This window comes from Hemitrygon akajei, chromosome 16 (genome assembly GCF_048418815.1).
Source record: "Hemitrygon akajei chromosome 16, sHemAka1.3, whole genome shotgun sequence".
Taxonomy (NCBI): domain Eukaryota; kingdom Metazoa; phylum Chordata; class Chondrichthyes; order Myliobatiformes; family Dasyatidae; genus Hemitrygon; species Hemitrygon akajei.
Genome location: NC_133139.1, coordinates 65877672 through 65891594, shown reverse-complemented (window position 1 = coordinate 65891594; position 13923 = coordinate 65877672). Strand labels below are relative to the sequence as shown.

The 13923-nt window shown below is 43.0% G+C and overlaps 1 protein-coding gene across 1 annotated transcript in view; it reads right to left on the bottom strand.

Moving 5' to 3' along the window:
• Positions 1-408: 408 nt before the first annotated feature.
• Positions 409-13923, bottom strand: part of LOC140740136 (adhesion G protein-coupled receptor E3-like) — a 93538-nt gene continuing 80023 nt past the window's right edge. The window contains exons 16-19 of the mRNA XM_073069072.1: positions 13571-13662; positions 6428-6596; positions 4409-4495; positions 409-1412 (exon numbers count right to left, since the gene is read on the bottom strand). Coding sequence (XP_072925173.1) covers positions 1371-1412; positions 4409-4495; positions 6428-6596; positions 13571-13662 — 390 coding nt within the window. The 3' untranslated portion in view covers positions 409-1370. The remainder of the gene's footprint in view (positions 1413-4408; positions 4496-6427; positions 6597-13570; positions 13663-13923) is intronic.

Here is a 13923-nt window from a genome sequence, read left to right as displayed (position 1 = left end):
ATTCCATGGTCATTCCATTGGAGATGTTGATCCCTCCAGCCCTAGCCCCCAGAAGCTGTGCTGGTTGTGGGGAATATCTGGGCTGAAAGGTGGCCTTGCTTGGAGACAGTGATGTCCAGTGTCTGTGGGCAGTGAATGTGACAGCTGCTCCACCAAGAACACATCTCATGGGTCTTCAAGTCAGTCGAGGACAGACCCCTGATGTAACACTGACTCGTGTTGCCACACCCATTTCTCTAGTATGACAGGGGGTCATTCCTCTCACCACGTGATAATCCATGTACAACCATCTTTCTACAGTTCAAAATCTCACTCACTTTTAATTATTACACAATGGACTCTTCATACAATAAGATTTATTTATTTAAGACACTTTTATTTTATGAATTTTGAACAATAGTCCAGTGATTTTCAAGCACGAACAAATTCATAAATAAAGAGCTTTATTCCTACTAAAAATATCATATTTATTTCTCGTATAGATGGTTTGAAAAGGGATGTAGCGCACAACACTGGCACTGAGTTTCCATTTATAAAGGCAGAAGAGGAGAGACGTGATGCTTCTCTGGTGCTGAGTTAGCCAATCACAGGATACAATGGGAACTCAAATTGGTGTGTGTGTGTGTGTGTGTGTGTGTGTGTGTGTGTGTGTGTGTGTGTGTGTGTGTGTGTGTGTGTGTGTGTGTGTGTGTGTATTTCTGCTGCATATGTGCTTGAGGTCTATGTGTGCATGGTTGTCTTTTATGTGAGTGTTTGTGCACATGTGCATCTGTGTATGTTTCTGCTCTACATGTGCTTTAGGTCGGTGTAGTGAGTGCCTATGTGTGAACATGAATTGTGCACATGTCCAAGTTCTGTGCCAATCTACTACATGAGTTTTGTATCCGTTAGAGTCTGGTGTACATTGTGTATCTGATCTTTATGTCGAACCTCTACAGATGCAACATGTTAGGACAAGGTCAAGTTCAAATCTGGTATCTCACTGTGACTTCAGGTAAACTCTCAACAATGTTGGCACCAAAGTCATAAATCTCATAAGGAACAACAATCAAAATAACAGGATATCTGTGTAAAACTTGGAAATGTAGCAAAATTCCTGACATTTATTTATAATCACACTCATCATAACAGCAAATATCACACATATTCTTACAAAGACTCACTTCCATATGCACACACTTCTAGAATTCCAGTTAGATTCTGCCTTTTTACAAGCTCAGTACAAGCCAAATAATTCTGCTGGTGAGACCACTCCCGCAAAGTAGCTTTCTATTCTTGGTAGTGGGTCTTGAATCCACAATCTTCAGAGCCAGACGCAGAGCGAGAGTGAAAGAGAATGAAAGAGAGAAACTCCGCTGGGAAGAATCTTGTCATTGGGTCATGAATGAGTCTGATTGTATTACTTTATAAGCCTAGATAAAACAAAATGAGATTGCTATTATGTGTCTTGCTTTAGACAAAATTGGGTTAAGAACAACTTTAAGGAGGTAAAATTCTTCTATTTACTACCCTGGGGGTTCTGCCAGGAGAGTGAAAGCTCCTTGGCATTCATGGTCAGCAGGTGGGCTTGAATGGGAACAAGAACCACAGTGTGCTCATCACCTGTGTTGGCCCACAATGGTCTGTTGGAAAGCTGGTGCCTACTCGTGTGTGGTGGGCAGAGGATGGGGCAAGGCCAAGCTACCTTGCCGAGACCCTGCAGACACCATTCCCAGCAAGGGGAGCAAATTGACTTGTTATTCAATCATCAGATCTCACGCAACAGCAGAGGGCAGCAAAAGCCAAGTGGAGGCAGAAACAATCTCATTATTTGCACGGATTAGAGCTTCAGCTGTGTGGGTTCACTGTCCATTGTCAGGAGCCGTAACCCCACCAATGTGGGACTTAAATAGGTGGTTCGGGGATGGGGTGTGGGTCTCGAGCTGAGATCACGAGAGGATGTTGTAGGAATCCAGCAGTGTGTCGGGCCCACTATTGTCATCAAGTGATTCACAGTCATAGATTTCCTTATCAGGAGACCAATCATTATAGATAGATAGATAGATAGATACTTTATTCATCCCCATGGGGAAATTCAACATTTTTTCCAATGTCCCATACACTTGTTGTAGCAAAAACTCATTACATACAATACTTAACTCAGTAATAATATGATATGCATCTAAATCACTAACTCAAAAAGCATTAATAATAGCTTTAAAAAAAAGTTCTTAAGTCCTGGCAGTTGAATTGTAAAGCCTAATGGCATTGGGGAGTATTGACCTCTTCATCCTGTCTGAGGAGCATTGCATCGACAGTAACCTGTCGCTGAAACTGCTTCTCTGTCTCTGGATGGTGCTATGTAGAGGATGTTCAGGGTTTTCCATAATTGACCGTAGCCTACTCAGCGCCCTTCGCTCAGCTACCGATGTTAAACTCTCCAGTACTTTGCCCACGACAGAGCCCGCCTTCCTTATCAGCTTATTAAGACGTGAGGCGTCCTTCTTCTTAATGCTTCCTCCCCAACACGCCACCACAAAGAAGAGGGCGCTCTCAACAACTGACCTATAGAACATCTTCAGCATCTCACTGCAGACATTGAATGACGCCAACCTTCTAAGGAAGTACAGTCGACTCTGTGCCTTCCTGCACAAGGCATCTGTGTTGGCAGTCCAGTCTAGCTTCTCGTCCAACTGTACTCCCAGATACTTGTAGGTCTTAACCTGCTCCACACATTCTCCATTAATGATCACTGGCTCCATATGAGGCCTAGATCTCCTAAAGTCCACCACCATCTCCTTGGTCTTGGTGACATTGAGATAATGGTGACATTATGGATCAGTCATAACATCTCCTCCTCACTGACAGTCAAGGATGTGTGCTGAGCTCATGGCTCTACTCTGTCCAGACTCCTGTGGCTAGGCCCTGCTCAAATACCATCTATTTCATTAGGAGTTCGAGGAGACACAAGAAGGTGCATCCATCTTTAAAGACCCTCACCATCCGGGACATGTCTTCTTCTTGTTACCACCATCAGGGACGAGGATAGGAGTCTTCTATCATCAGATTTCTGAACACACCATGAACTCTATCCAGTTGCCTTTTGCATTATTTATTTTGTAACTCTTAGTAACTTTTATGTATTTATGTTCTGGGTCCAGAAATTAAGTAATTTCACAACATATGTCAGTGATAATAAAACTGTGTTGCAGGGGAAAGAATTGTGAGGGCTAATAATTAATAAATAGTGATGCGTGTTGTTCTAATGTGGAAACAGGAAACCGCAGACTAAAGTAGAGACATTGAATGCAGCAGCTATGCTGCCCAAGTTTCAGGGACTTCACTAATTATGAAATAGCATGTCCTCATCATTGTGTCAGAAAATTGGATTTATTGCTATACCTGTGGTAATCATTTTATTCTGCAATCTGGAACTTGTCTGTTCCTCAATTAACTCTTTGTCTAGATGTCATTCTGTTGTCAAAATGTACTTTTGCAGGTAATCTCATCAACTGAGAATGTAAAAGCTGCATCAAATTCACATTCAGCTAGATCAGCTTTGCCTGGTTTCCTGGTGTTTAAATGGTTAATTTAATATCAGAGAAAGTATGCAGAATATAGCCTGAAACTCTCACTCTTCGCAGACATCCACAAAACAAATTACACCAAGGATTGACTGACAGGAATATGAGAATCCCAATGACCCCCCCTCCCCCTCCCATGCACAAGTAAATGTCCTCCCCCTCAGCTTCCTCCAACACTTGCACCAGCAAAAGCACTGACACTGCTCCACCTCACCCCCGGCCAACATGCAAGCAATAGCATGGTGTGCATCGGTTTTCAATCGATTTGCCCATTATTTCAAATACCATCTCTGAGATCTTTCAGGTTGTTCCAAGAAACTGATTCTGAAATCTGATACTGATACAGCATGGCAACAGGCCTCGTCACGAACTAGCCTATACCAACCAGGATGCCCCATCCAAGCTTATCCCATTTCTCTAAAATTTTCCTATCCATTTTCATCCAACTACCGTTTAAAAATTGTTTTGTACCTAACTCAAGCAATTCCTCTGGCTGCTCATTCCACATGTATACTACAGTAAATGTGGCTGATCTGGTTCAGTTAATTAATGGTGACAGCTCCAGGATGTTGATGGAAGGGACTCAATGACATCATTGAATCTCAGGGATAAGTGGATTGATGTGCTCTTGATGGAGGTGGTGATTGTCTGTGAATTATTTCCCACTTCTCAGCCTATTCCTGATTGGAGGAATGAAGTTCCTGAAACATTCACTCTTTCTTCTTCTACAGATGTCAAAAGAGAACCATTACTGCCATCGACCAAAGACACTCAGTTTATTTCTGCCTCCACGGACATAGCCTGACCTTCTGAAGATTTCTGTCCTTCTGGATAAAGCTTCTCACCTCAGTAATGCTCATCTCCACCTCTATGGACGTGATGGTGATGCTCTTCCGTTTACTGATCAACCATTTCTGTAATTCATCAACCACCTTCAATGAAATGAGAATGATACTTTAGTCACACCCAATTTTAATGAATTTTATTTCTACACAATAAAATTGTTTGATTCTTTGTGCTAATTGTGAATTTTGCACCTTTTTTCCATTTTCTGATATTTATTTTTGCAATGGTCGTCACTATCTATTTTTGTATTGATTATGTAAGTGTCATAACACAGTTATGAGTGGTGAGAGAAACCTTTACACACTAACTATTATTTTGTAGCAAGCTTTAAAGAATTTGTTAATTCCTACCTAGTAGAATAAAGCTATCTTTCAATCACCCTTCAGAGTCCCAAGGCCAAGTAAGAATTACAATTTACGTAGTCACTGTGTCCCATTGGCACCTTCAGTGGATCACTCAGAGAAAAGGAAATCTCCAAGATACTCGGTCAGATAGGATTAGACTTTCCACATTGCCTCCCATGGAAGTAGTTCATGGAACTAATACTGGGACTGGAAAGTGCTTTGAGGCTTACAGGAAGCAGATTGCTCAGGTGTCATGCCAAATCACCAACATCAAAAGAAGAGGATAAATTCACAAATCATAAGTGTGAATGAATGTGCAGAGGCAACTTAGGATCCAAGTACATAACTCTCCATTCTATCATCTTCAAGGATTTCTGAAACTGCATGTCAAGGGCTCCTTGTCCCTCAAAATTCCTTCAGAACATATCATTCATTGTGTATATCCAACCCTTACTTGTTCTCATCACTTCACACTTACCATCTTCAAATTCCATCTGCCACTATTCTGCCCATTTTGCTCACTGATCAAGGTCTGGCTGTAGCCTGAGACTGTGCTCTTCACTACCCACCACACCACCAAATTTCTTTTATCAAAGAGGAATGAAATCATGATCTTTGAAAAAAACTTACAGAGGCAGAGAGCTTCTGGGTAAGGGGATGAAAGGTTATAAAGGGGGAGGGGATGAAAATGAAGATTGGAGGTCACAATCACATCAGCCTGATCAGATTAAATGGTGAAGAAAACCTAAAGGACCATGTGGCTGACTCTTGCTTCAAATTCATGCTTCAGTAAAAGACTCTCTAACCATTCGTCACTATGATGATTATATGTGGAGAGTAAGATCAGGAGGAGAAATTCATCGAGTTCCAGAGTCATAGAGCAATACAGTTTGGATAGAGGCCTTTCGACCCAGCAAGCTCATGCCAACCACAATGCCCACCCGTTAGTTCCAAATTCCTGTGTTAGACCATGAGACATTGAAGCAGAATTAGTCCATTCGGCCCATTGAGTCTGCTCCTTTCAACCCCCATCCCTCAAAGCCTCAACCCTCCATGTACATATACAAATACTTCTTAAATTATACTACTGTACCTGCTTCAACCACTTCTTCTGGCAGCTTATTCCATATACTCACCATCCTCTACCACTCAGGTCCCTTTTTAAATTTTTCCCCTCTCACCCTAAATCTATGCCCCCTAGTTCTGGTCTCCCCAACCCTCTGGAAAAGACTTATCACCCATCTTATACAGTATATGTTTCTCATACTTCCAAACATCTCTGCAAGTTTGACTCTCATTTTCCTATGTTCCAAGGAATAGAGACCTAAGCTGGTCAACCTCTCCGTATAACTCAGGCCCTCTAATCCTGGAAACATCTTCAAATATTGTCTGCCCTCTTTCCAATTTACCATGACATTCTGATATCAGGGTGACCAAAAGCATATACAGTATTCCAATTGCATCCTCACCAACAACTTATGAAACTGCAAAATTATGTTCAATAGCCAATGCTCATTGCCCTGACTAATGAAGGCCAGTGTGCCAAGTGCCTTTTTCGCCACCCTGTCCACCTCTGACACTGCTTTCAAATTCATACTCCTAGGTTCCTCTGTTCCTTTACATCCCAGTTGCCCAAACATTCGCAGTATGTGTCTGTGGGGAAGAGATTCTTACCCGGCGATCGGCAACGCAGTAAATAAGAAAAACGAACAGACCCTGGAGACTGTTGATGACTGTGAATAAGTGGGAGAACACTGCAGTGCTCTGATCAATGTGAAATATTCCAAAGATCCACGTGGTTCCCAAAACAAACATCCGTGCTGCAGCTTTAATGGTTAGGGTTCTGTAGAGAAAAAGGAAAAAGAAACCAGGTGAATGAAAATCACAGGAATGATGAAATTCCTTTCATGTGGGATCTTTCATACCCACAGGACTTTCTCAGCAGCCAACAGCACATTCTTGTGTGTATTGGATACATTGCTGGGCCCCAGACATCACTGGAAAGGATATTGCTTATTGCATCAAAACTGCCCTTGAGAAGGTGGTAGTGTGTCACTGCCTGGAAGTGTTGCTTTCCTTCTGGTGCAGGTGCTCCCATGAAATGGTGGGAAAATGAGTCCCAGGATTTAGACTCAGTTACAGCAGAGGAGCAGTGATATATTTCCAGTTCAGGGTTCTGTGCTACATAAGACAAGAAGCAGGTGCAGATGTTGCTTCTTTGAACCTTCCCTGTCATTTGGTAAGGTCATGGTTGGTCTAATCTTGGTTTCCACAATACTGTCCTGTACTCTACAAACTCTTTGACTCTCAATAACTCCAGATCTGCATCACCCTGGGGTAGAGATTAGCGATCTTTCAAGCGTTCTGTGTGATGAACAAACCTGATGGAAATGGGGTCCAGAGCTGACACCCCCCCCACCCCCAGGAACTATGTTGCTAATGAGAGAGAGAGAGATGAAGAACAGAGGTAGAGGCATCTGCTACAGATAAGAGAGAGAGAGACAGATGAGTTAAGTATTATGGCTTCTTCACTGATGGAAAGGTAAAAAATCTTTTGCTACGAGGACACTTCTTTGCTCTTTAACATTCTTGCTGAGACAGCAGGGAGTGGACTAGTTTGATGGACATGGACATATTGAGTTGATGGATGGCTGATATCCTGTCAGTGGGGATAAAAGACGGGTCTGGGGAGACACCCTCAGACACACCAGTGGACACTGGAAGAGTGTTGTGCACCCACAGGAAGGTGGGGGCCTGGAGGATCGGTTCAGGAGAATCGGTCCGGAGTACGGTGGATGAAGGCAGACCGGTGGGGACTTGTGTGTGTGTCCACCCTTGCCTGGGTGACCAGTTCATCACTGAAGAATGGTCTAGCCAGGAACGGAAGGGTCACAATTGGTGACCCCAACGGTACAACGGAACAAGAAGACGACGGAAGGTTTGCCTGCTGCAGCTGCTCATCTCTTGCTCGTTCTCTCTCTCCAACATTGCAACACAACAACAACTACCTCAGCACGAACTGAACTGAACTGAACTGAACTCTATATTCCCTTATGACTATTCTTTTACCCCTAGACTTTGATAGAGCTTGGTTTTGATTCTTATTCTTGCACTTCTGTATTTATCATTGCTAACCTGTTTGATATGTATATTTGCATTTTTGATACTGTTTTGCTTAGTTTACTAATAAACACTTTTAGTTACAGTACCACCAGACTCCAACATATCATTCCATTTCTGCTGGTCTGTTAACCCAGTTACGGGGTACATAACACAAGTAAAAGAGTTTCTCCTGATTCTATTTTGTAATGTGTCACCCCCTATCCGGAAAGTGTTCATTACTCTAAGTAATGAATACCATCCTCTCACACCTTCTCTATCCCCTTCATATTCTTCTATTTTGCAATGTGGGCCCTTCTCACCCTTCTAAACTATAATGAGTGAAATTCCATTCTGCTTAAATGTCTCTCAAACATCAACCCAGCCTAAGAATCAGCCTGGTAAACCTTCTCTGCAGTGCACACCAGTCGATTTGTGCACAAACTGCAACACAACAATATAAGATCATCTGGTCATGTTGATGTTGAGTAATTTGGCCTCTTCTTTTCAGGAAAAAGCTAGAAGCCAGAATTTGGGTTTCAGATGTCTGATGTGTCGGACACTCAGGATAGACCAGCAGGTTATTGCCTTTGGCCTTTGAACATCCCTCAGTGTTGATAGACAGGATTAAATCAACTGAATGATAGACCCCCTAGCTAATAAAGTTTGGAGAGACAGGGCTAGAGATGCTTTACTTGTGTTTAGGGTGACTGATGCATTTGCCTGTGTTGCTGAACCAAGAATGGATCCTGAGGGTGAGTGGGAAGAAGCCTTCAGGGCTGTTCAGAATCACCTCATCTGTCTATGCAGATCTAGCCCCAGAAGGAGTACTTCTGTCATCAAGTCCAAATGCCTTCTGAAAACCCAATGGCTCCTCCTTCTCTACCATATTTATTATTAGATTCACGATAGGAAACATGAGTTTCCCTTCATGATACAATGTTGGCTCTGCCTGGTCATGCTCAGATTATTGAAGTGCCTCCTGAATGAGACCTTAATGATGTGTCCCATCTTTTGGTGATACCATCACCTTACATTGTCTATGCGCCTGTCCCTGGTCATTGGGTTTGAGGGTAAGTGGCAGCAACCGTGTCAGTCCTGACACTGTTCTCACATAGCATGTACACAAGAAAATTTCCACCAGCAATCTCCGGCCAATGACCTGACAAGCTCTCCACTTTCAGTGTCACCATCGGCAGAGATCAACACCATGGACAGAGACCCTACCTGGGAACCTGGAACCCCACTCACTCACCAGGATCAACTGTAAAACAAAATACTGTAAAAATACTGTAAAACAAAATATAAAAGATAGAGTTAATTTGTTGTTACAAATCAACAAATATCATGATATACAGTCAGTAGTCACTTTATTAGACACACCCTGTAAACCTGTTCGTTAATGCAAATACCTAATCGGCCAATCATGTGGCAGCAATTCAATACATAAAAGCATGCAGACATGGTCAAGAGGTTCGGTTGTTTATCAGAATGGGGAAGAAATGTGATCTGGGTGACTTTGAATGTGGAATAATTGCTGGTGCCCTGATGGGGTGGCTTGTGTATCTCGGAACTGCTGATAGATACCCTAGGATTTTCACGCAGCACAGTAATTAGATAAGGGAATCTCAACTGAAGTTCCATGAAGGGCGCTAGAGATCATGATTAAAAAATAAACATCGTGGTTTGAACTTCGCGCAATACTCACAGTGGTGAGCAGTGATCAAGCAGCCCCTCCAGCAATCTCGTTCGAGGTCTCTCAGCCCAGTGTGGCATTGCGCAGTCGGACCATGTTTGTTTGCTTGAGTCCATTCTCAGTTCTTAATGCCATATAAAAGGTGATAAAAGGTGAGCGCTGTATTGCGCGAGCGGGAGGATGGGAAGCTTATAATTGGTGAGGGCTGTATTGCACGGAGGAGAGGATGGTAGGCTGATAAGGAGTGTGAAGTGTGTTATCCAAATATTGAATGAACTCACCCAATTTGGGCATCCCAAATTACCTCTCCCAACTTCCCCTTATGGGAGTGAACAAAGTCTGCCGGTGTAGTCTAAAATTGGAAGGAAATTGTGGCGACTTTTGAAGAGGAGGTGTGAGTTGGGAGAGGAGAATTCTAGGCCTAGCCCTACGAATAATTCTGATAAGGTTAATGATGAAGAATTACAATCTTCTAAATCATTTCACTGAAGCAACAACGGACACAAAAGTCCGTCTCTTTTAACAAAACGATTCGAGTCTATTTAAACAACAAATACACAAAGTACAAACATTTACAAAACAGTGAATACATTCAAATTAAAATATGATTATTACTGTCTAAAAAACAGTCAATTCCCTGGGGAGGGGGTACCACCGCTTTCGGAAATCCCCCACTGTACCATTGTGATCGTATGCTCCTTCTCCATGGTCAGCCGGACACGAACATATCCTCGGTAGAGGGGAGGCAGTAGGCACTGGTGGAGTTCTCGACTTTCCGCCGCCTAGACCCGTTATGGCCATCTTGGCCAGGCTCAGGAGTAAGCCCACCAGGTAAACCCCTCCCGTACTGGGGGCCCGCATACAAGGAGCGCGGGGCTGAAGTGCAAACAGAACCTGAGCAGCAGCCGCTTCAGATACTCAAACAGGGGCTGCAACCTCTCACACTCCACATAAGCCTGGTACACTGACTCCTCCCAGCCACAGAATGGACAGGTGGACGGGGTGTCAGTGAACCTGCTTAAAGACCTGTTGCACAGTACCGCCCAGTGCAACACCTTCCACTCCCCAGTGTACAGGGGAAGGACCCCTGCATAAAGAGGTTTCCACTGGGGACCTCTTTCGCTGACAGATTGTAAAACAGTTCACCAAGGTGAGTCCGATTGGCAGACAAAGGCAAGGAAGTGAAAGGTGTGCAGGAGCACAAGAAATGCTTCGGAGAGTGGCAGAAGAACACGGTGGACACCCCTGCAAGATGGTTCACATTGTGTGGGACCCTCTCCCATGTGGTGATCGGGTGGTGATGCAGCCAAAACCCCTTCAACACCCACTGTGATAGGATGGGGACCAGTCCCCCTAGAAGCTAGAGCACTCCCCTCCACTAGTGCAGGAACACCCTGTCTGGATGAGACTAGACTCCATTCTCAACAGCTCTCGGTAAAAGTGTGGCAGTTTTCTCAGAGTGACAGGGCTGATGCTGCCCACTGGAAGCCGCCTGTCCTCCTGCAGGCAGAGAAAGTGTGTCGTCTGGAGGATGGTCGCTATTCAGGTATATCTGCAGGGTACTGACGTGGAGAGCTGCCAGCCGGGGTGTGCACACGCACCAATGACCTCGGTGCTCGGGACCACAGCAGAGACCTAGAAGTCGTCCACCAGTCTCCGCTGGGTCCTGGAGGCAAAAACAGTCAGCGGGTCTAAAGTAATCAATGGGTTTTACATGGATTGGTGATCCATGTTGTCCTACGCCATTGTGCCTAGTCTGCAGCAAACAACTTACAAATATCGCTATGGCTCCCACAAAATTTGAAAGACGCTTAACTACAAATCACATCCATATGACATGAAAAGGTGCTGATTATTTTGAATGACTATTGGAATCTCAAAATAAATAGATGAAAGCTTTTGAAAATAAATTCACAGTCAGTAAATGGGTTCAAGAAGCAAATTATTTGGTAGCACGAAGACCAGTTCAATTGAGAATATTTTAAAAACTGTGTAAAAACCTAACCAAAGAGCACACAAATCCCCTGTTTCATTCAGAAATCCAGTGGCATCGTGGTGGAAGTGTTCTCAACAGGGTGCTTGAGCTGAAGGTTGTACTTGAGCTGAAGGTTGTTCAGGAGTACTTTCAAGAAAATCTAGTAGGCTAGATTTTGCTAAGTGTTTTGAAGATGAAGAAAGGTTGCAGAAACTAGCCTACATAACATACATTTTTCATCATATGAAAAAGTTGAACAAGGCCCTGGAGAAAATATTTTGACTTCAAGGAGCAAGAAATTTGGATTTAAAAGGAAACCAACTTTGGAAAAATCAAGCTGCAAAAGGAAAGCTTAAAATATTTCCACTGTTGCTTGAGAGTGAGGAAGGATCGTAAAGTCTCAAGTCTTATTGAAAATGACCTGGAAGAACTGTTGACAAAATTGAAGACTATTTTTCCTTCCTTTCAACACAAGTGTATGACTGGGAGAGGATCCATTTTCTAGATCTTCTGCTCAGCTTTGGAACTTGTCTTTGAGAGAAGAGGAAGAACTTTGTTAGATGCAGTCTGATCTTGCACTCAAGATGAGATTTACTGACCTGCCCTTGGACAACTTCTGGATTTCTGTGAAAAAAAATCCTGCCATTCATAAGAAAGCAATGAACATTTTGCTGCAGTTTCAACTTCTTACATGTGTGAGCAAGCTTTCTCTTGTTTAACAAGCATCAAGAGCAAGGATATAAATCGTCTCATTTCAGTTGAAGGTGGAATCCATGTGTGCTTATCTCAAGTTTGACCCAGCATTGAGAAATTTATTATTTTTGCCTTATGAGTTTGTAAAATTTATGAAAGAAAGAAACAGTAATTTTAAGAATGGTAAGCTAACCTTAACTATCTGTTTATTTCAAGAAAGCCTGGCTAAAACTTCATTCTCTGTTCAAAAGAGCACTGACAATTGTTTTTGGATGAATATATCTACAACTTACTGATCATGATAATGTACTGTGAGCTCTAGATATAATAATTTATATGCAGGGGCTCCTAGAGACCTGAAAATTATTTCAAGGGTTCCTCTAGGACAAAAATGTTGAGAAAGGCTGATCTAGAGTTTACAGAGAATGGAAAAAAAAGACCAAAAAAAAAGTAGTTCTGTGGGCAAAAACACCTTGTGAGGTCAGAGGAGAAAGGAGAAAGGCCTGACTGGTTCAAGCTGAAAGAAAGATAACAGTAACTCAAAGAACCACACATTACAACAGTGGTGTTCAGAAAAGGTTCTTTGAACACACAGCACATCAAACCTTGAAGCAGATGGTCTACAGCAGCAGAAGATGTTGGTGCATCTAATAGATATGCATAATAAAGAGACCATTAGTATGTCAGTGCTAACAAACCTGATTATGATTCTGAAAGGTGAGGTATGTGCAAGGAGATCTTGGTGTTCCCTCCCTATAATTATCTAAAGAGGATGCAAGTGCATATATTTACTTTGTAACATCAAGGATGTTCAGACATTTGGGACCTAGCCACATGGGTCATGTGCTGTTGGCTCTCAGTAGGAGTGTCTCTGTGTTTTGCCAGGTCACGAACAACAGCAGCTTCCATGTCAGGACTCTGCCCCATGTCGGGGTCCCGACAGGCTGGGCTAGTGATGAACACATAGTGGAACATAGAATAGAGAACAGGCACAGTACAGACCCTACAGCTCATGATGTTGTGCTAAACTTTTAACCTACTCTAAGATTAAGCTAACCCTTTCCTCCCACATAAGGCTTCATTCATCTTTCATCCATGTGCCTATCTAAGAGTCCTTCAAATGCCCCTAATGTATCCCCCTCTACCACCACCCCTGTTAGCGTGTTCCACACTCACACCACTCTCTGTATGAACAACTTATGTCCAAGATCGTGCTCCACCCCCCGCCAATACTTTTCCTTGAATCACATTAAATTATGCCATCTTGTATTAGCCATTGTTGCTCTGGGAGGAAGATGCTGGCTGTCTACTGTTTGCCTCATATCATCTTAGATACATCCATCAAGTCACTTACTTGGTTTCCTTAAGCTTCGACACCTCCTTGTTGCGCGAGTTGAAATAGCGTCTCAGTAAGTAGACAGTCGAAAATAAAATGACTGTATTGACCTGGAGAGAGAGAAAGAGAGAGTGCGAGAGTAAAGGGAGAAATTGCAAGAAAGAAATAGTGTGTGTGTTAGAGAGAGTGTGAGGGAATGATAGAGGGAAGAGTAAAAGAGGATGAGAGAGAAGAAGAGTGAGTTTCATGAGAAAGGCAGAGTGGATCCTTCAAATCCCACACTGAATTCACCCCTCCCATTTTCCATTCTCACTCACTGACACTCACACTTACTCCACAATGTTCGTTGGCTTTGCCCATGATAATCTCTC